The 23481-nt window shown below is 46.4% G+C and overlaps 1 protein-coding gene across 1 annotated transcript; it reads right to left on the reverse strand.

Moving 5' to 3' along the window:
* Positions 1-19273: 19273 nt before the first annotated feature.
* LOC142470106 (glutathione S-transferase Mu 5-like) lies at positions 19274-22455 on the reverse strand. Its single transcript, XM_075577046.1, has 8 exons — positions 22379-22455; positions 21790-21865; positions 21031-21095; positions 20753-20834; positions 20402-20502; positions 20222-20317; positions 19892-20002; positions 19274-19509 (listed from the first exon to the last, which is right to left on the reverse strand). Exons 1-8 carry the CDS (start codon positions 22409-22411, stop codon positions 19417-19419), a joined length of 657 nt encoding a protein of 218 aa, XP_075433161.1. The 5' UTR covers positions 22412-22455; the 3' UTR covers positions 19274-19416.
* Positions 22456-23481: the final 1026 nt, after the last annotated feature.

Raw genomic sequence — 23481 nt, forward strand, 5'->3', positions numbered from 1 at the left:
CCCAGGTGCTACCACAGAGACTCTTAGAGGTGGTAATATCCACGCGGGACCCACCCAACATAGAGGCGGAGGCTTTGTGGAGGACATCCTTGGATTCGTGGATACAATAATTGCGACTTCAGCGAGCCAGGGTGTGGGATCACCCGGCAGGTACTCAACTCTGCACATGCACCAACCAACACTTTAGTGGGCAGCACTGTACCACACATTGGGTGGGGTATTAATTTGTTGACGCCAGGGTGGTTGGATGCCAAAGGGCCCCTCAGTACTCTGGGGACTGTGACTCCATGGAGGGGAAGAAAGTATTTGAGGGTAAGACCATGCTTGGCCAAGTTGGTGGGACTGTATATATATATGTGTTACCTTATCTTTTGGTTGCCTGCAGTAAAACCGTTATCATACCAAGTGTGTATTCCTTACAGTATGTGTCCTGTAACAGGGTAATTCTACATAATAAAATCCCATACAGGTGGAGGCGCTACCGAGCATCACTCAGGTGCACCCCAGGTTCCCAGCAGCGGAGGCTCAGGTTTCCTGTGAGCCAAAGGTATCGCACCGAACCCCACACATCATAGCCACACTTCTCCCATCTCAGTCATCTCTCCTGCTGGCAGTAAGGCCTGGTAAGTGTGGGCATGCCAGCAGTAATCATGGAGGTTTTCCCTCACACCCTGGTGGGGTGCCCTGTGTATGGATGGGACTGGTCACATGCTCTGACTCCATGGTTAGTGATGTCAGAGGTGTGTCAGCCTCAGAAGTTACATAAGGCACAGCACTGTGTTTAAAGTTAGTTCTACCTGAGACCTGAGTTCTGCTGAGAGGAGGAGTTCTGGGGGAAAGGAGTTCAAGTTCTGCCAGAGTGTTAGTTATGTTATAGTAACTCCATGGGAGACTGTGTCCAGGGACCTGGCACAGGGCAGTGATTCCTGCGGGAATAGTGAATCCCTGATCTAGGTGAAATACTTACTAAAGGGAAGCACACAGAAAATGATCGGCTAGAGACACCCCATTGTGGAGGGCAGCTATGCCCACCGTGACAATAAAGATGGAGCTGATCAGAGAAACCCCTGTGTGTGAGAGTCCAATGATTACACAGGAGGTTACACCATCGAGGAGTTCCTCGCCAGGATCATCCCCATGCGGACGCAGGGACCCTGGTGAGGTGGAGGCGCTGCACTGGAACTAGGTGAGACTCAGCACACTACCTCAGCTGCCTGTCTGGACGGGTCCTCCCCACACACCATCATGCGGGAGACTCAGGAGTCCTGTAGCCAACAGGTGCACCACCAGACACTACCACACTGTAATGGGGACCGGTTAGACCACAGGGGCCAATGTGAGATTGGGTGGATCAGGCCGGGCCAGAAATACCGTTACATTTGGAGGCGAGCTGCTGAGATCAGATCTGTCAACAGGACAGGCTCTAGCTAGGCACACTGGGAAACAGGGAGAGAGTCTGCTGCCACTCTGTGCTGCGTAGGGACGGACCTAGGGGTGGTCAGGGGCTGACGGGATATTGTCAGTTCGCAGGGACAACCTAGGGGCCTGAAAGGAGTGAGGGGTTTGGAGCCGGGCTATAGCTGACCGAGTCACCTTGAGGCAGTGCTAGTTGGTAGGATGCCAGAAGGGATAGCCTGTTAACTTGGTCAGGAATCCTGGAGAGGGTCTGCGCTAGGCTGACCAAGAGAGGTAGACGCCCCAAGTACTGCATGGCAGAGCCAGAGTACCTAGCCCATTCCAGACACTTACCATAGGGAGCACAGACTGGGAGGAAGGTGATACAGCAGACACTGAGAGAGTGAGCCTAGCCTGAGGTAGTGCAACACTGGGTCACACCTAGATAAGGTACACATGTGGTGGTGCATCTGAAGCTAATCTTTATTGTACCGGTGTGGTGGCTGCCCCGCAGAGCGGAGCCCCATGTACGATAATTGGTACGAGAGTGAGACGACCCAAAGAATGGAGGATCCGCGTGGCGCGGAGAACCCAAAATGGCGACCAGAGGCTGATGGGGAGGGCACCCGTGGCGTGCACCCCACTGAAGAGCAAACAGTCGCCGAACTATCTTTAACCAGTCTGCTCTGGAGCGGAGCGAAGGCTGTGGCTGCCCCGTTTTTATCCTGTTTGGGACAGCGAGGGGCCACCCTTGAAGAGTGTGAGGAAATTGTAATAATTGGGGGAGAACCCCGTGAGGAGAGCAAACAGACTGACTTTTTGGGCTTAAAAGCCAACCAAAATGGCGGTTCCCGCTTGCTAGGGAAACCGCATGGGACAGTCACAGAGAAAATGGCTGATGCAGGACTTGCAAAAAGCTGGCCGGGAATGGCGCGAACAGCAGAGCCCCGCCCTGATGGGGGGCATGGCGCGAAAGCTATGGCTGCGCCTTCATGGACAGTGACTCACTCAGCCCCTGTGCTGAGTCAACCGCTTAGTCTATGGGACCCTCCCCTGATTTCTACCAGGGGGGGTGACTTTCAACTATGGCCTGTGGGAATGCACCCACTGGGCCCAGGGACTGATATACAGACGGCGCCACTACAAAAAGTAGTTCCGGCCGTGGAAGAGCCGTGCAAAAAGGATGGTTATCTTGCACAGAGGGCGGCTGCCAGGAGAAGGCGGGAACTAGCCGCGGGAAAAGACCCCCACCCTTGTGGGGAAATTGGCGCGAAAACGCTAACCGCGCCCACCAGGACTGAGAGAGGTGCGGCCTTAATTAAGGGGCATGATATTCCCCTGTGGGACCCGCCCATAATTGCAACCCCTGGGGGCGGGTTCCAGCTCTGTCAGAGAAGGGAGGAGCCGAAGCAGGGAGTGGCGGATCCAGCAACTTCCACCAGTCAGTTGCGAGGAACCACTGAGACAAAGAGACCTATACAGGAAGTGGCTCCTGTACCAAGAATGGCCTGCTCCTCCACTGTGGGCACAATGGTCTCCACCCAACCCTACTCAGTACCCGGCGGGTTGCTAGTAGTGAGGGTGGCCAACACCGAGACGGTGGTCGGGCTCTGCCTACAATGCGGGCTGCCCGGAGGCACGGTCAACACAGCGGCACGTTGCCCACATTGCGGGACACTGTACTTATGGCCTATGCCAACGTTTATACCAATACAATCGGCTGACCCCCCGGGGGACCAGGCTAGGCGAGCCGCCGAGTCCCCTTGCGCACTATGGATAGGACGTGCGAGTCCCGGAGAAAGGGGACTGGAGCCGGTCAAGTTGGCTGGGTCGGCCGCAACCGAGGCAGTCGGGTCACCTCCTGACCACACCGAGAAGGGAGAATACTCGGACGAGGATCTACGTGAACTTGCGGAGGTGACAGCGAGGCTCAGGATAGAACCGGGGAGGACGACACCCCGTGGTACCAGAAAGACAGGACGTCCCCCGCAGATCGGCGAGCCGACAGACGGAGTCCCGCCATCCCAGGACCTGATCTGGAAGACGGGTGAGAGACGCCTACACCCCTGCGGATGGGTAAGCCAAGAAGCCCTAACACTTACTTGGTCACAACAGACGGCGAAGCGCTGGAAGGGCCGCGCCAGGCCCCGAGCGCACGTGGAGTGACGGCATCACTTCCGGTGGCGACGGCGGACCAGCCGGATGTTGTCGTAGGAGAAGAGATCCCGCATGGGGGTCCCACGCAAGATGGCGACGCTTCCGGTTCCGGGGGAGACATCGTTTCCGGTGGTGACGGCGGAACCCAGGGGGAAGACGCAGCGACGCTTCGGCGATTGGGGGAAGGTCCCCAATCACCTCAACGGCTCCGAAGCTGGACGGGTGATCTGAGGACTGAGGAGGGTGAAGTATCATCCTTTGAAATATCTACGGACAGCCAGGAACGGGTTGCAGCCCCGTGGCAGTCGCTACACCGTCCGTATGCCCAACCCCATGCCCTAGCTAAAACCCCTGCCCCTGTCACACGGTCCCCGGGTTCCCCGCCTAGCCTGGAATCAGTGGACATTTCCTCAGAAGGGGAGGTGAGACGGACTGGGGAAAGACAGCGCAGTGGCGCTACGGAAGGTATCTCCAGGGGAGGGGGAGAATTGATAGAGGCCGCGGTAGGCCGGTGGTTGCCCCCTGCAGTTCCGGCGCCGGTGAAAAAGGCCCCGGGATCTTCTAGGTGGTCTGTACCGCGATCTGAGCGGTCGTCGGGGGTATATTCCCTTGAGGATGATAGGGAGTCAAGGGGGTCATATAGATTCCGGGAGAACCGTTGGTGGGCCCCACTATTTGAAGGGTACTCGGCCTGGATGGACCGTACTCGGTTCCTCATCCGGCGAGAGGATGTAGTGGACTATTGGTGGGCGGTGGGAGAGTTTACCCCAGAACAGAGGGACAGGGAATTGCAGGAGCGCTGGCTTCAAATAGAGCATAGGGAGATAGAACCTATGGGTCCCAGCATCTTGTCAGACCCCGTGGACCCTGACGAACCCCTATCATGGGTGCTACCCGGGAGGGCAGGTAAGGCTGACCTGACTAAGATCAGTAGGGCCGAACGGGCCATAATGGCTCGTTACAAGTCATCCCACGGGTTGGAGTACCCGTATGTCCCTGAGCCACTAATGGATGAAATAGAGGAGAATAGGGATAGGTGGCTCAAGGAAAATATTGAGATGCACTTAGTCAGTAAGGGGAATGATGTGGTGGGGAAGAAGGCCGAGGAACGGATAGAGCACCTGATCCGCATATGGGCCATTGGTAGAAATATCTACAAACACCGAGTAACATATAGGCCCGAGAGGGGATTACCACGGCATTACTCAGTTACCGTTCTAGATATAGGGGGTAGGGAAGTAAAGAAGCCGGACCCCTATCACTATTTTTAGGTGGTACTACGCATTACGCGGGTTCGTGGCTGCTGGTCGGGGCGGGCTTGGCGGAATGTACTGTATTCATTTGTACTGCATTATGAGAAAATTTGTGTGATGTTAATTATGTTTTGTGTTGCAGTGCTTCCTGGAAAGAGGTATACAAATTTAGGTCCCAGCGAGGACGATGGGATTCACCAGGGGGAGAATGTAGCGGGCATGTAAAATGCCTACAGTCATCTCTCCTGCTGGCAGTAAGGCCTGGTAAGTGTGGGCATGCCAGCAGTAATCATGGAGGTTTTCCCTCACACCCTGGTGGGGTGCCCTGTGTATGGATGGGACTGGTCACATGCTCTGACTCCATGGTTAGTGATGTCAGAGGTGTGTCAGCCTCAGAAGTTACATAAGGCACAGCACTGTGTTCTAAAGTTAGTTCTACCTGAGACCTGAGTTCTGCTGAGAGGAGGAGTTCTGGGGAAAGGAGTTCAAGTTCTGCCAGAGTGTTAGTTATGTTATAGTAACTCCATGGGAGACTGTGTCCAGGGACCTGGCACAGGGCAGTGATTCCTGCGGGAATAGTGAATCCCTGATCTAGGTGAAATACTTACTAAAGGGAAGCACACAGAAAATGATCGGCTAGAGACACCCCATTGTGGAGGGCAGCTATGCCCACCGTGACAATAAAGATGGAGCTGATCAGAGAAACCCCTGTGTGTGAGAGTCCAATGATTACACAGGAGGTTACACCATCGAGGAGTTCCTCGCCAGGATCATCCCCATGCGGACGCAGGGACCCTGGTGAGGTGGAGGCGCTGCACTGGAACTAGGTGAGACTCAGCACACTACCTCAGCTGCCTGTCTGGACGGGTCCTCCCCACACACCATCATGCGGGAGACTCAGGAGTCCTGTAGCCAACAGGTGCACCACCAGACACTACCACACTGTAATGGGGACCGGTTAGACCACAGGGGCCAATGTGAGATTGGGTGGGTCAGGCCGGGCCAGAAAAACCGTTACACACATATATATATATATATATATATATATATATATATATATATATATATATATATATGGAAAAAAAGAAAAGAAAAAACAGGCGCACACCTAGTGCATTAAAGTATAACAATTCAGTTTATGGAACAATAAAAACAGACAAATGCCCACTCACAAGTGTACACGGTAATCAAGCAGTTATGAGATAGGCCCTCATAAGCAAGTAATGCCATCCGACTCAGCAATGGTGTCCTCTCCTACACGCTAGCCGCATGGTCTCCTTCTACCGGAAGTGACATCCACCCGGTCGGGTGCCCCGCAAAAGGAAGTCCCTCTGGGAACCAAGACCTTCAGCTGCCTGCTTCTGGTTGCTGCACCACCGGGGGAAACGGAGGATCTGGACTTCTGTTTAGCTTTGCCTCTCACAGCCTGCGACATACAAGCAATGGGGGAGCGTGGGATTAGAAAAACATTTGACAATAAAAAACAATAAAATACAATAAAATTAATGTGGTTACAACAATATTGCTGGGGGTTGGTGAAAATATTAAATACACTTACACGGCCATGTGCAAGCGGACACGGTAATGTGGTTTCTTTAAGCAATTCCAGTCACTCCCAACAACAGGTAATGGTGGTTTAGAGGGTTTTGAAATAAATATATAAATATATCTGTACTCACACGGCCATGTGTGAGTCCTTGCAGGAAATTGGTAACTTTGGGGTTAAATTAACCCATCTGCATCTCCCCCCAGTGTAGACTCTTCTTTGTTTGCAACCAACGTGGGATTCTAACTCCAGTCTTGGGCATCAGATGGGGACTCTCCCCAGTGGTGGTAGTAGGGGGGGGGAGTAGGTAGAGAAAGTGAGGCACGTTGTCAGTGGGGTTTAAAACACATTTATTAGTTTTAAAAGCAATTGGTACAACAAGACTCACATACATACATAGTGGTTGGACCCCTGGCCTCCTCGTGCAGTCCAGGATACAGTTTAAGCAGCCGTTATTGCCAATCACGCGTCCGTGATGCAGGAGGAAAAAAAAAAAAAAAACTTTTTCTCCTTATCTGCAATGGCTGCCTGGTTGATCCGGCTACGGGAGCCACGTTGGGCCAAATTCAGCAGGAACTTTAGAGCTACGCGTTTCGTCGAATCATCGACTTCCTCAGGCTCATATATGTGCCTCATTGTCACATTGTAAGCACACCTCATATATTAAGCTTAAGGTAAGCGCCAGGTTTTTTCCTATTGTCTCTCACAGCCTGCGTTTGTCTCAGCCCGTAACGAAGGTCTCCGTGGGAAAGTGTCTCCTCTGCCTTAGCCACGCCCTACGCGTTTCGTCATCTATGATGACTTCATCAGGCGTTACCCATTGGTTGTGGCCCCACAGTATTTATAGCAAGGGAATTTGCATATACCAATAAAACAATTAAAAGGTTAATAACAAACGTCCATTACAAAAATTACAAGGGTTAAACCAGTCCATTGTCTCAATCATTAATGCTGTGCAGATCCCAATGGACTGGTTATGAGGACCGCACTATATTTTAAAAAGAATGTGATCATAAGATAGTTCAAGTAATTGAAATGTGTACAGAATAATGTTAGATATATTAAACTTCATTTGGTGACACTATTTGAGCAGTAATTGATAATAATCTAAATTACGTTTTTAATTTTTAATTTTTAATTTTGACAATGATGATATTAATAGCAAGTTCATAATAACAATATTTTCCTAATTTCAAATAGAAAGTCTCAAGAATTGGAGAGAACTATTATACATAGAGAATAACTACCCATTAAACCCTTTACATCATTAGTCAGCACTTGTGATGCTAAAATATATATATATAAACCGGGTTAAAGGTTTCACCCAACAAATTTAAATGTGTATACCTGTTGTTATTCCATTGATGATTAACCAATAACATGGATAACAGTTGGAGTCAATGGTGCAGCAAAGGTTGTTACTGAGCAAGGACAGAATAATCCTCAATATGAAAGTACATGTATCTATACCTCTTAATATGTGAAAATGAATATAATTATTAAAAAATGTATTAGTGTGCCTAAATGTGATAGTGCTAATAAGTGTGAATATTGGGTGTATATTAATGTGAATAAAAACATAATCCTATACCTCTGTGATAATAGTTTGTCTACTTATATATGAATGAATAAAATAAATAATTATGGGATGTGATAATAGAATGTGATCTATTAGATGTGAATGTATGTGTATATTGATGTGAATGAATGTTGTAACACTAACTGTTACAGTAATAAAAGTACTGTGACTAAATAGAATAAGACCAGTTTCAGACTAGAACAGACACATCCGCAATATAATGTAAAACATAGATAGAGCAACCTACAATAGGGTTAGTTAATAACAACCACTAAAAAAGACAGTAAGGGAAAGAATATTTATAGACCTGACATGTCCCCATAGTTCAGAGGGAATGCTATAAAGCACTCAAACCAGACCTCTGGTACTTATGTCAATATGGTCATTATGTCCCTTTGGGTGCAATGTATCTAAAATGTACATCCAGTAAGTCTCCCTCATACACAATCTTTTGAAGCGATCTCCACCCATATATGTTTTACATTATATTGCGGATGTGTCTGTTCTAGTCTGAAACTGGTCTTATTCTATTTAGTCACAGTACGTTTACTACTGTAACAGTTAGTGTTGGGGGGGGTGGGGGGAGGTGGGAGCAGTCTGTGGGAGGGAGCACCGGGGGAGAGGGTGAGCACCGGGGGAGAGGGTGAGCACCGGGGGAGAGGGTGAGCGCCCGGGGGAGAGGGTGAGCGCCAGGGGAGAGGGTGAGTGCCGGGGGAGAGGGTGAGCGCCGGGGGAGAGGGTGAGCGCCAGGAGAGAAGGTGAGCGCCGGGGGAGAGGGTGATCTTTGTGAGGTCCCGCAGAGTGGTGATAGGGGGTGGTTCCGTTGTTGCGGGCCAGCGCCGGGAAGGGCGGAGGGGTGAGAGGGTGGATGGGTGAGGGTGGATGGGTGAGGATGGGCGAGGGTGGATGGGCGAGGGTGGGCGGGCAAGGGCGGCCAGCCGTTGAGGGGTGAGAGGGTGGGTAGTCAAGGGCGGGCAGCCATTGAGGAGGGCCAGAGGGTGTGTGTGTGTGTGTGTGTGTGATTGACCGGCCAATGAGAGGTGTGCGGGGGCGGACGGGCCAAGGGAGCCATCTCATTGGCCTGAGGCGGAGTGACGGGCCAAAGGTCCAATGTGATTGCCCCTAGGGACAGGACAAACAGACTCGCATACAACGGTTTGAGAAATATATATATATAAATATATATATATATATATATATATATATATATATATATATATATATATATATATATATATATATATACATATATATACATATATATATATACACACAAAGAAAAAACTGCGCCCCTCAGATAATGTCTCCCTCAACACCAGATGATATTTAGATGGTTATCCAAATATATGCATCTATAGATCAATTAGATGTCAGAGGTAATAAGTATCAATAAAATGTGTAAATTATAAAAATAATAATAATAAATACACAATTATACAATTATATAACTATATTTGTGTGAGCTATTGACTGAATGATAAAAAAAATGCCTTATATATATTATAAACCAAAACCATGTGGCATAAAAAAACAAAAAAGTGGGTTGATTCAATAAAAAGAAAAAGAAAAATAGTCCTGTGTAGAAAAATAGAAATACAAAACTCTGGATACCGGCTGCTCTCTGCAAGGAACCAACGACCTCCCAGTGAATCTACAGAAAGACAAGAAAGAAAGCGCCTGATCCAAGTGTAATATGAAATAAAACATTTAATAACCAGTCCTAAATTATAGATGAAAACTCACAAACATATGTGAATAAAAAGCATGTAATGAGTATACTCATTCGCCAGCTGTGGGATTGTCCTGCTCTGCTCACACGCCAAACAGCTCTTCAATGGAGTCCAAGAGTCTCTCAGCCACCGACCAGCAGGGCTCTCACAGAGTGCCACGACCACTCACAATGTGAACCGGATGCAGATCTCTCCACACAGCAACTCCGGATGGGAGAAACCAATCACGTGACCCCGCAACGGTATATAGGGTTGGCGTCGCAATTTCACCAAAATACAGCACTGCTCCACTTCACTGTATTTTGGTGAATAGGACTGGTTATTAAATGTTTTATTTCATATTACACTAGGATTGGGCGCTTTCTTTCTTGTCTTTCTATATATATATATATAGCCCTGTGTGATTTGGGCTATTGGTCTGCCCTCCTCCTGGCGGTAATCCCTGTGTAAGGGTAGGTTGCCAGGAGCAATCATGGGTTTTCCCCACTTCAGGCAGTGCAGTGAGTCAGTGAATGCAGTGTCATCAGGCTCTATGTCCAATCAGATGACACATGGGCGGTACCTGCTGGAGCTACTTAGTGTATCGCCATTTCCTATTTAGTGAGTTGATCCCTACAGTGAGAGGGACAGGGTCACCCAGCGAGCTGCCAGGACTGGCAGGCTTGAGGCCTCCATACGGGGATTGAGAGGGAGGACAACATACCTCCTATCCTGCTTAGAGGACAGGGGAAGAGCAAGACCCATTCTTGGTGCCCTAGGCCGGGAGTGAGGTCAGGGACATCCTGGAGGGAGACAGCTTGCTGTGTGATCTGGCTTCTGACTGAAGGAAGAGATCAATAAAGAGACTGCATTTTTATCTATACTCCTGCCTGAGAGTGAAGTGTATCGGGAGGAGGGGAAGGAATATTCTCTTGTAGATACTTCACCCCATATCGCTGGGGGCAGCAGGAGATGGAGGCGCTGCACCACTAAGTGATATTGAGGCACCACCCTAGAAACCTGTTCTGTTATCCCCCATGTCATCGCGGGAGACCCAGGGCTCCCTGTTACTAGCAGGTCTGCAACACACACACCCAGGTAACCGGAGCATTAGATTCCCAGGGAGACCCTACATGAGATGGGGGGGGGGTGGGGGGAATCAGGGTTATATATATATATATATATATATATATATATATATATATTTTTTTTTTTACTATTTGCACATTGGGAGTAATCAAGATCAACTTAATGATATAGCAAGACTTACTGCCATCTAGGCTACTGCGAGGTGCTTCTATGTCCGCGGCAAATAGTTATGTTTTTTTATGTTTCTCAAGGTGGGCGCAACAGTGTCACAACTCCGCCGCGACGGCAAAAGATTGGATTTTTGCATCAGTCGCAGTACTCTTCAGTATAGGACCTGCTACAACACTACCCTTCAGAATTGATAGGTGGTGCTTGTGTGCTAATGTCTCTTTAATCTACATGTAAATGCAATGTAACCCATCCCTTATTCCCATTCATTTTTTATGATATCTTATTTATTTAAATGTAACCCGCCACATAAAAACTTCAAATGACTAAAGAGTATATTCTTCTGCAATCTTCTTCAAGTGACATCTTCTTCGAGCGTGCTGGCTCTTGGCAGTTTCATCTGTAAAATAATTGAGAGAGGATATTTATTAATTTTTGTGCATGCGCAGTACAGGCATTGACAATTGAACAGAACGTACTGTATACAGTACATTACAAGAAATAGATGCAGGCATCAATTACATTACCTTACAGTATCGCTGGAATTTTTCCCGATACAAACCTGGACTTCTCCTCATGAGTTGGACTACCAGCCAAATCTCAAAATACACCTCCAACTGTATGCATTTCATGATATCAATCAAGACCCCTGATGAAGTGATTGCCCCAACAGAACACTGACCAGCAAAAAGAATCCAGACTGCCCGGTTGACTTGTCCGCAGGTTCTGCCCAAACAGAACTACGATGACGGGAGAGGGGACGGCTAAAATCTGAATCCCACATGAGACATCGCACTGGAGACGGCCAGAGGGAGGACGTGTGAGGAAGATTTAGTCTGGAAAGCTTTTTATTGAAACAGCATAAAACTCAAGACACATATTTGTGAGTGCTATAGCCACATCTTTACTCTGATTTTTTAAATAAAAACTATTAAAGCTGCAGTCAAAGCAATAGCCTACATGTGTGTTTTTTTAATAAATAATTACTGTACTATGAAAAAATACTTGTAGCATTATTTAAAAAACAACAACTTTGAATGATATTCTTAATGTTTTATAATGTAACAAGCATTTTATGTTTCTATAGCAACCATTTACAAAGTCACATCACCTTGCTCTTATGAAACAGGCTCTGGCACACCCCTTTTTGAGTCCTGCCCTCTCTTTAGCAGTGCACCAATTGTATCTAGTGACTGCCTGGTCACATGATCTTCCTCACAGAACTTTGCATCTTTGGTCCTCTTCTGTTGCACTGACAGCCATTTAGTGAAACCCGAGCCGAATCTTCGCCGATCGATCACAGGAAAATGGATCGATCTGCAACTTAGCTAATTACTTATCATTGTGTGGATTGTAGAAAAAATGGTGGTTCACTGCTGAAAAGATAGGGCTGGAGGCTAATAACAAAATAATAAAAATACTTTATTGAAGATGCATAGTAGCAGATGCTACAAAGGAGGTCCGCTAACGCGTTTCACGCTGAAATGGCGCTTTATCAAAGACCCAGTCAGTCACCCACCTAGGCAGTCACCCACCAAGTCACTCAGTGACCCACCCAGCTTGGCAGTCCGTCACCCACCCACCCAGGCTGTCACCCACCCAGGCTTTCAGTGACCCACCCACCCAGGCATTCAGTCACCCTCCCATGCAGTCACCCACCAGGCAGTCAGTCACCCACCCAGGCAGTCAGTCACCCACCCAGGCAGTCAGTCACTGACACACCCACGCAGTCAGTCATTGATACACCCACCCAGCCAGTCAGGGTGTGGGACAAATTCTGCATGGAATGTGATCTTCTCTATAGGATCATCCCTTATCATAACCACCCCAACAGGAGACAACTAATACTGCCCCAAAGTTTGCAGTACCATGTTCTACGATCTCTGCATGACGGTTATGGACATCTGGGCATAGACAAAACCTTCAGCCTAGTGAGAGACAGGTTCTTCTGGCCCAAAATGTGAGAATCAGTAGAACGCCATTGTCAAAAATGCCTGCGGTGCATACAGTGTAAAACACTGCCCCCATGCGCAACTACAATGGGCCACTTAAAGCGCTCCTAGTCTCAGACCTAGTCTGCATGGACTTTCTCTGTATTGAGGCAGACTCAATGGGCATGGGAACATCCTGGTAGTGACTGATCACCATACTCGATACGCCCAAGCACTCTCCACTAAAGATCAGAAAGCTCTCACAGTAGCCAAAGTGCTGTGGGAGAAGTACTTCATCCACTACGGGCTGCCGAATCGAATGCACTCCGATCAAGGTAGAGACTTTGAGAGCAAGTTGATCAAGGAGCTTCTCAACTTGCTCAACATCAAGAAGTCTCGCGCTACTGTAGCAATGGACGGGGGGTTGGCCCGGTAATAAAGGGGTTACACCTCAGCTGACCACCCCCACAATCTAATCATAATCTCGTTCAAATTTGACTAAATAATAAATACTTTCAGATAAAAATCATAATAAACAATATCAATGGTGTCAATGATTAGTACCACCACTACCATTGATATTGTTTATTATGATTTTTATCTGATAGTATTTATTATTTAGTCAAATTTGAACGAGATTATAATTAGATTTTTGTTGTTCTTATATAATATGATATGTTTTTGTTTAAAGTGTTGAGCAGGCCTATTGTAAATTTAATGATGAGTTTCACATGTTTTCCATTATTGTGGACATTTCAGGGACTATTTAATCTAATGCGGAGGGACTATTACCGCATATCTTACCCCTGAAGAAACGGATCAATCCGCGAAGCGCATAGGGTGACAACACACACCTTGCGTCTCGGCGTTCTGCGCGCTTATCCCTCTACAATCGAAAGGCTTTGGAGCCACACCAGCATCAGCCCCCTCCGACGGCAGATTCTCGCGAGAGAGGGAAAGGCAGAGCAGTGTGCCGGCAGTGGAGCCGAGGTCGCGAGCAGGAGAGGTCTGGAGGCTTTTTTAACAACTCCCCAGCAGACGGAGGTCTATTCCGAACACCCAGCAGGTCTCTGGGTAGGAGAAGGAGAGGACATTCCGGCGTTACATCCGAAGCGGAGGAGCAGCCATCCAGTAATCATTCCAATGCGCTTGACCTACTTGCAGCTTGTAAGTAGGATTCTTATAGTTACTGGACACAGGACAAGTGGATGTCTAGTTTTTATTGTATTTTGTTCTTAGATTTTTGTCTTTTTAATAAATAGTTTTTTTTGTCCATTTTAGTGCTTGCTCAATCACTATATTTTTCATCATTTTTTTCATTTTTTTTCTGTTTTGTTTTTCATGTGGTTGATATTTCCACATTAATATATTTTAGGTGCATTTTCCCCTAACAATATCACACTATGTTGTTTTATTTATCTCTTTCCATGTGCTGAGCAACGGCTGGTTCCAGTTTTCTTCATCCTTGGAACTTTTTGGGACTATTGCAGCATCCTGTCACATTCACACGGTTGTATTTGTGCACATTCACTTTTTGATTAATTTATATGTTAATCGTCTTATATATATTACAATTATTTTATATAGTTGTAAGGGCGCCCCTATCATCTGTTTTTTTCTGTACTGTATTTTATGCCTAGTGTAAAGCCCACGAAAATCCCTGACCCATACGGTATGCTAATGGTCAGGGGGCGACAGTGTGTCTACACAAAGGCCACTGATCAAAGGCTCATCCCCCCGGTTTGTATATACAGGGTGGAGAGAAAGCAGGACATGGCCTTTCACATGAAGTGCCATAATTCACACCTTTAGTCAGGTTCCCCCATCTGGCAGACTTAGAGACGCCAATTCTTTGGAGTGGGGTTAGGAAAATGGGAGCCTGACTAAGGGATTGCGCGCATGTGCCAGTTATTTGGGGGCAGGTACCAAAGTGCTTCCCACGTTAGCAGACAAAAGGTAATTGGGTCAAGATAATTGTTAAAAATGCCTGGGACCCAATGTTAGGATATAGAGCCAAAATCACATAAGAACAATGGTAAGCTCTATGCACAGTGTCCTTCGTGTTCTTCGTTATTACATCTGAATGATACCTGATGCCTGATGAATTGCTAATCTGAATCCTGATTACTTCATTGTCCCATCCCCATGTAAGTATAAATATTCCATTTGTTATTTGTGTGTCCGCCTTCTTTGAAGGAATAAACTTTCTTTATCATATCACAGTCGAATTCAATTCAACCCAGTTATTTGGTGTATATTATAACCCTGTAAGCCACCGTGACAACTATTCCATACCTCCCTGAAGGAGACGCTCTGCCGGAAAGGTTCAACCGAAAACTTTTAGGCATTCTTGGCACGTTAAGGGCTCGCAGAAAGCCGAATGGAGCAAGTCGGTTTAACCGCTAGTGCATTCCTACAATTGCACTAGACATGAATCCAAAGGGTATACTCCCTACTTTATGATGTTTGGCCAAGAAGCGCGACTGCGCTTAAAGGGAAAGGTGGAATCCATACATCAGAACATCCCATCTGTTTCATCCTCCCATCCCATCCCGCTTCCTAATTCTCCTCCTGTCTTTCTTGACTCATTTTCTGCTATCTCGGAGGAAAAGGGTCACTGCTGATCTCCTCTTCTCCCTCTACCACCTGCCCTCTTGATCCCATTCCTTCCCATCTCCTAAAACCTCTTGCTCCTTCTATAATCCCTATGCTCACACAGATTTTTAACTCTTCCCTCTACTCTGGTACCTTTCCATCCTCCTTCAAGCATGCAACCGTTATACCATTACTCAAAAACAGCAAGCTTGGCCCTACCTGTCCTTCTAACTATTGACCTGTCTCCCTCCTGCCTTTTGCCTCAAAACTCCTTGAACATCTTGTATTCTTTCGATTGCTACACTTTCTCACCACTTATTCTCTTCTAGACCCTCTACAATCTGGCTTCCGCACTGCTCATGCTACTGAAACAGCCCTCACTAAAATAACCGACAACCTCCATTCTGCCAAAGACAGAGGTCATTACACTCTGCTCAAATTACTCAACCTCTCTGCAGCATTTGACACCGTGGACCACGCTTTTCTCCTCCACATTCTCCATACTCTTGGTATTCGGAACAAAGCTCTATCCTGGATCTCCTCTTACCTCTCCCATCGTACTTTCAGTGTCTCTTTTGCTAACACCTCCTCCTCCTCTATCGATCTCTCTGTGAGGGTACCGCAGGGCTCTGTCCTTGGACCCCTTCTCTTTTTTCTTTACACACTCTCTCTAGGTGACCTAATCACATCTTTTGGGTTTAAATATCACCTCTATGCTGACGACACACAAATTTACCTTTCAACCCCTGACCTTACACCTGCTATACAGACCAAAGTTTCTGAATGTCTCTGGAATATCATCCTGGATGGCCATTCGCCGACTGAAACTTACCATGGCAAAAACAGAGCTCCTTATACTTCCTCCCAAACATGTCCCTCCTTCCACATTACTGTTGGAAATACGATCATTCACCCAGTAGCCCAAGCACGCTGCCTATGGGTCACACTCAATTCCTCTCTCACATTCTCCTCTCACATTCAAAATGTTTCTAAAACTTGTTGCTTTTTCCTCCGCAATATTACAAAGATACGCCATTTCCTCTGTTACTCGACTGCTAAAACTCTGACTCAGGCCCTCATTCTCTCCTGTCTCAATTACTGCAACCTCCTGCTGTCCGGCCTTCCTGCCTCTCACCTGTCTCCCCTACAATCTATTCTAAACGCTGCTGCCAGAATCACTCTACTTTTTCTTAAATGTGTCTCTGCGTCTCCCCTCCTGAAATCCCTCTCCTGGCTTCCGATAAAATCCCGCATCTCACACTCAATTCTCCTCCTCACTTTGAAAGCATCTCCGGAGCTCTCCCTTCACCCGTCTGTCCTGGATGATGTCATCGGCACGCCCCCTCTCTCCTCCTCACTTTTAAAGCTTTATACTCTTCTGCTCCTCCTTACATCTCAGCCCTAATTTCTCGCTATGCACCATCCCGACTCTTGCGTTCTTCTCAAGGATGTCTTCTTTCTACCCCCTTTGTATCTAAAGCCTCTCCCGCCTTAAACCATTCTCACTGACTGCCCCGTACCTCTGGAATGCTCTTCCCCTCAATACCCAACTAGCACCTTCTCTATTCACCTTTAAGACCCACCTTAAGACACATTTGCTTACAAAAGCATATGAATAGCACTGGATAATCCTGGACACATGATACATAAAGCTTGGCCCCTGCAGACGCATTTACTAGAATTTCCTCCTACTGTCTCCATACGTTCCCCTACCTACCAATTAGATTGTAAGATCCTCGGAGCAGGGACTCCTCTTCCTTAATGTTACTTTAATGTCTGAAGCACTTATTCCCATGACCTGTTATTTATATTATTTGTTATTTATATGATTACAACATGTATTACTACTGTGAAGCGCTATGTAAATTTATGGCGTTATATAAATAAAGACATACAATACAATACTATCAGGACTGTTTATTTCTCTGGACTAATCCTGATGGCACAACATCTCCATGGGTATTCACTTAAGATGTCAACTATTGCTATTTATACTCAGATCTACCTTTTTGCCATTTTACATTGGGATTGCGCAATACTTAAAAAGAGGACATCTATTTAAAGAAATATTATATTCATATAAGATATACCTTGTTGCAACAGAGGAGGCTTTTGAACTCATTAATTTGAATGATAATACTTGCAACACTTAATATCCTATTCATATAACATCTATTGATATTAAATTTGATCTGATTCTATTCAGCTGTTTTGTCATTCAATCATATGTTTGATGACGTGGGGACAGTATAAGAAGCGAAACGTGGGAGATTTTTTCTGTTTGTCATTGTTTTGTGTTAAGCATGCAACAATTGTTTCTATTTTTTTTTCCAAATACCTGGTGAGATCCTTTTCCTTGGGGTTTGCGCCCGAACCCTTTCTTTTCGCTGCATATTGCTAACCATGCTATTTTTCCATGCCTTTGACAGGCTTGGTGATGTCTGTTCTTAACACTGCTAATTATATATGTGGAATGATAGTGGAGCAGGAACCTTCAGGCAGCAGAGTACCTTAGCTCTACTTGTAGTGAGAGCTGCATAACCCACTAGCATATCTACGGGTAGTACAGATTAATGAGTAATCTGCCATAGAGACTCAATGTTTTATGAGTGTCGATACAAAGATTTGTTAGATTGGAGCTTTGTACTGTAAGAGATTCACGTGAGTATCCGCTGCTCTGTCAGACATATGAGCAACTATAAGAGAGAACCTGTTTCTCAACAGTGATGTAACGGCCATTGGCACATTTTGTATATGGTACACTTAGCTTCATCAACATGCCTGTACCAGTGACTTATGAACATGCTCTCCACAGTAAGGTACTGCCACATGCCCAGTTTCTGTGTGGTGTAAGTATAGCATTACTAGGAGTTACCAATGCATATGCACAAATGTTATATACACTGATTTCTGTGGCAGTTTGTTCACAGTACTGTTTCAATCAGTGTATAGCGTGTGATAAGAAATGCATGATGCTGTCACAATGTATTGTGCAGGGACGTATATCATGCTATGTTCAAGCATATCCATCATCTGGTTATAGGATGTTGGGGACAACATCTACTGGTAAATGAGAGTGTGTAAGCTACATTGGTATTTCTAGGGCCTTAAGGGGTTGACTATTGGCTCACACAGTGTACCACCCCTACTCTACCACATGGTGCCATGATTATTCAGAAGAAGGTAAGCCCCACCATGTTTCTGCCTGCATATTGTGGCATGCTAGGCTAAACAGAGGGGGGGGGGAAGCTTAAATTCCTGTTAGAGCTGAAGTAATGGGATCTCCTTGTGAGTAGTTATGTAAGCCCTTGTGTATGGGATAGGTTCCCCATCCCTTTTGTTTTCAGTTAGAAATGGCACCCCATGTAGTTAGAGTCACAACTCTCCTTTGCAACCTATCCAAAATTCTGCTGCTAGAATTTCACTCTTACATCGTCTCTGCTCTTCTCCTTTAATCCCTCTCCAGGATACTGCTCTCTCTCCCACTGTTTCATACCTATGGAACTCCCCGACACTGTATATACCAACCACCTCGTCTCACCACCTTCAAGTCAAACTTTAGAACCCACCTGTTAAATGAAGCATTCCAATAGACCAGCTCATGGCTACTGTCTTATGCCCACAGTCACTCTTACCAATGACTACCATCTACTGCACTTACCTCCCTCACCTGCCGTCTCTGTAAGCTTCCCAACATTCCACTTAGATTGTAAGCTCTCGGGCAAGGGATTTCCTTTCCTATTGTTTGTTGCATTTATTGTATAATAATTTCCTGTACTGTAGTCTCTTTAAGAAAGTGCCAAGTACATTGTGGGCACTATATAAATAAAGATGTACATACATTGACAAAATGATCAGAAAAATGCAACTTTATTGAAATCTTTCTACAGGAATAAATAGTATGGGGGAGAAAGTACTGGGAGACCCAAATCAGGGTCATACAAAAAGCGTAACAGGGGGAGGAGAGTGCACGAGGGAGATATACACAGGACCCTTATTTGCAGTTGCCCCATGCTGCCATACGGTTGTTGATCGGGGTCTTCATGAAGTGAGGGCTCTTCATATACGCAGCAACAGGAGGCAAAGCCTGGGAGAGGAAGAAAGGATATATCAGCTTAATGACTACGTTAATGGGCTTCCTAATTGTGGGAGAAAACCAGATTCCAAATCTTCCCCCATGTGACAACCAAGTAATGTGAATAATTATAGAAAAATACCTCATTAGTCATTACGAGCTGTGCAGAATAAGCCATTCCTGGACTCAGCACAGCAGACATCAGTCCACCCTCAACCATTATACCCACATACTTACTGCAATCGTGTCCAGGTAGAGTGGAGGCTGAAGGAGCCCTGATGGTAACAGACATCCTGTAGTGTGCATAGATACCCCTGCCATGGGATGACAGCTGAGGGATGCTAACAAGACAGCCATAATGGGGATAATAAGACAGTTCTGGGGTGAAAGTCACCTCAATTCGGGTCAGGAAATCCTGTAGGTTCGTGAAGTTTTGCAGACACGTTGGTTCCAGCATTCGGTGTTGATCCAAAACATCGTACATCAGGAAGTCAGCAAAGGTGATCTGGGGGAGGGGGAGGAGATTGGAGGCAGTCAGGATCTCTCCTCCACACCCTGGTGTGACCCCTGACAGTACGCCAAGGCATCATCTGGCACTGCCATACCCAGGAGGAGGAGGGGAGAATGCAGATGGGGAGAAGTAGAAGAGATGATAGGATGTAGTAGGGAGAGGAGAGAGCTAGCTTGAGTGAAGAGATGGGGTGCTTGAGGGGGAGAGGGGCACCTTTTCTCCTGCAATCCAAGCTCCGTCTCCAAGGAAGCGAGAAAATCTTGTTAGAGCGACAGGCAACTTCTCCAGGTATGGTCCCTTCAGGGTCTCCTGGGGGGGGGTTGGAAATATGTTAATGTCACTCCCCCTAATTTTACCTCCACCCCCAAATATCTCTCCAGCCCTCAGACTCACAAACAGGGGGTTATAGGCAATCGTGACAAGGTCCCGCCGAAAATCCATGACCTGGTTCTCCATCAGATCCACACGGAGCTTCTCCCCCTCCAACTCCCCACCTGGTAGGTGTGAAAAGAGAGACTCAATGGGAGAGGAAGATTCAATATGGGGGGTGGGGGCGCAGAAGAGCTAGAAAGACTTGGGGGCTGTTTCTGGATGTGCTGAAGCTGCAAATGAGCCATTTTCAGTCAAAATTCCCAAATTATATCAACGGGCAAATTTAGCTAAACATGGCTAAACCTTTAATTGGGGGAAGGAGAGAGACATCCCTCAAGGGGTATTACTCGGACACTGTGGGCAGATTCTTACACAGTCCATGTTTGCGTGCAATGTAGCGCAGGATGGCGTTACTCTGTGTCAGCTTCACATCTTCGTCCAACAGGTACGGCAACTGCAGGAGGAGAGGGAAACTAGTATCACCCCTCAGGAAATGGGATTCCCCTCCAACCTCCCACAGTCTACAAACTGAATCATCCCACCAATTTAGGAGGTATTAGACCACTTTTACACTAGGGAAATAAAATTCCCCTCCATATCCCCCACCCACTTCCCCATAGCCCACCACCCCTCCCTGGGGTCACTTGTACATTGGGGAAGTCCAGTCCCAGCTTCTCCTTCTCGTCCAGCCACTGGCTCTGGTCATAATCTGGGGCTAAGGAAGAGATGAATCTGTGTGACACCGATACACTGCACACAGGGAGTGGCACACACTGCACAGAGGGTGGCACTGTGTGTACACACTGTTACAGGTTCTAAAATACATAGGCTGGGAATCATTAAGCCGCAATGCGTTGTAACACTCCTGATGTGGCATTAATGGCCACTGATGAACACCAATTAACGCAAGATTGGGGTGTGATACTCTTACCCTGCATCACAGCTCAGTGAGTGCCAGCTATAGTGTAATAGTGTCACACCACATGCAAGTTATCAATGCATTTGCACTCACAGCTGGAAGGCTGATCCATGCATCTACTACTGTCAGGTTAAAGCACGATAGTACAAACTACTTTTATTTATACAGTCACAACTCTGCTTTCTCTGTAAAAGTAAGTTATCAGAATTATTGTGTGAATCTTTCAGAAATACTCTGCCCCATCACCCATCTATATTGAAGTCAGGCGCAGTAACAGCTTTCAGCAAGACACTGATGCAGGGAGGAGGCGGGTGTATATAAACTAATCCACACCAAATAGGAGAGACAATACCCCACAAACAGACTGCTTAACCCCTTCCAGGGGTCCTGGCAGGAGGCCGTAGCGATACCAATGGTGCATAGAGCAGAGTAGTTTAGGGAGTCACAAAACATGGCACTGTCTGCTACCCCACACGTGTGATGCACTCACCGTCACCAGTCACATATAGTTTCTCCTCATACAGGGTCCCCGTGTATTCTAGCAGGAGACGGATGGAGTGAGCCAGCTACAGGATGAAGAGAAAAAGGAGAGGTAGAGAATGGATAATACTTCAATATTACCCCCTTCTCCCAGTGTACCCCCTAAACCTTCATTACTCCTCACAATATACTCCTCAACCAATCAGTATTACCCCTTCCTCCCCATATACCCCATAGCTTCATTACCTCCCTCCTCTCTGTACCTTCAATAGCACTATATAACATCCTCCCCAAATTCCTTCAATGCTACCCTCTCACCATACTTCATTACCCACCTCCTCCCAGTATTCTCCCTCCATTCCAAATCAATATTATCCTCTGCCCATATACCCCCATAACTTCAATATTACCCACCTCCTCCCAGTATTCTCCCCCCATTCCAAATCAATATTATCCTCTGCCCCTCCTCCCCATAACTAAATTACCCCTCTTATTTCTATATATCAATATTACACCCTCACCATATCCCCCATACAGCATTACCCCCATCCTGCCAGTAACCACTTATGCTGTAGTATTATCTCCCCACAGTGACTCACCCCTCGGATGTCCCAGTACCCCAGTATCACCATCCTGCTCTATATCAGGCTGTGATTCTGCCTTCCTAATAAATTCTCTTAACTATGGACAAGCTAAAGATCAGGCTCTGAGCTTGTCACGTGATATACTGTCTCACAGCCAATCAGGTCTGGCAAAACTCCTGCCTCCCCTGCCCCAGACAGCTGAGGCCATTTAAAGGGACAATCACAAGCAGCAATTAAGATATTTCTTATGGATTCTGTGGTTTCTACAACAAACCCTAGTAGCCATTTTATTCTATCCCAGAGGCTCAGAATGTCAGGATTTGTAACATGGATCCGTGAAGTCTATATACCTGCAGCCAAAATGGCATCATTATTTTTACTCTGCGGCCCTGAAGCAGGAATATCCTTAAAACCTGCCCTGTTTGTGGCCCTTGAGGAAGGCAGTTGGCAACCCCTGCTGTAGTGAAACCGTTAGTTCCCTTTAAGTGAACAGCTCTGACTATAACCATTATTTGGGATTACGGTTTGTATTGTTTTCGTAAAATCAGTGTATTTTTTGTAAAGTGTTTGTATTTCATTTAAAAAAAATCAGTGATTATCAGTGTTAACGGGAAAATGACACACTTTTGAATTTGGTGTATTAGGTTTTTATCGTTTCCATACGCGCCTTGTGTTTCCTTTGTCTCCTACCTGTGGCTGCTACAAGAGGTGGAAGTTAATGGGAAACAAAGCTTTATTTCTGGTGTTTATCCCTTTTATCTGGCAGTGTGAGGTGATCATTCCACTCTTTGATTTGCAGTGATTGTTACTCTTCTCTACTTTTCTTATTAAACTCACTAGATTATATATTGTCTATGTTTGATTTTTGGAGTACTTAAAATGGCTCAGTGAGTAAAGACACTGACAAAGAAAGCAATAAGCACTGTGTTTGAATGAAGGTTCAATTCCTCATGGGAGCTCATTGTGACCTTGTGTAAGTGTTTCATTTGTTCTTTATATCATTTTTTAAATTATAATACTTATATAACAGGGTCCCCCTTGGTCACGCTTACCTCTGTTACAGCGGGGGAGTATAGATATGGACACTGCCCCTGTAAATCCAAACCATAGCGACAAAG

Source organism: Ascaphus truei, chromosome 1 (assembly GCF_040206685.1).
Source record: "Ascaphus truei isolate aAscTru1 chromosome 1, aAscTru1.hap1, whole genome shotgun sequence".
NCBI lineage: Eukaryota > Metazoa > Chordata > Amphibia > Anura > Ascaphidae > Ascaphus > Ascaphus truei.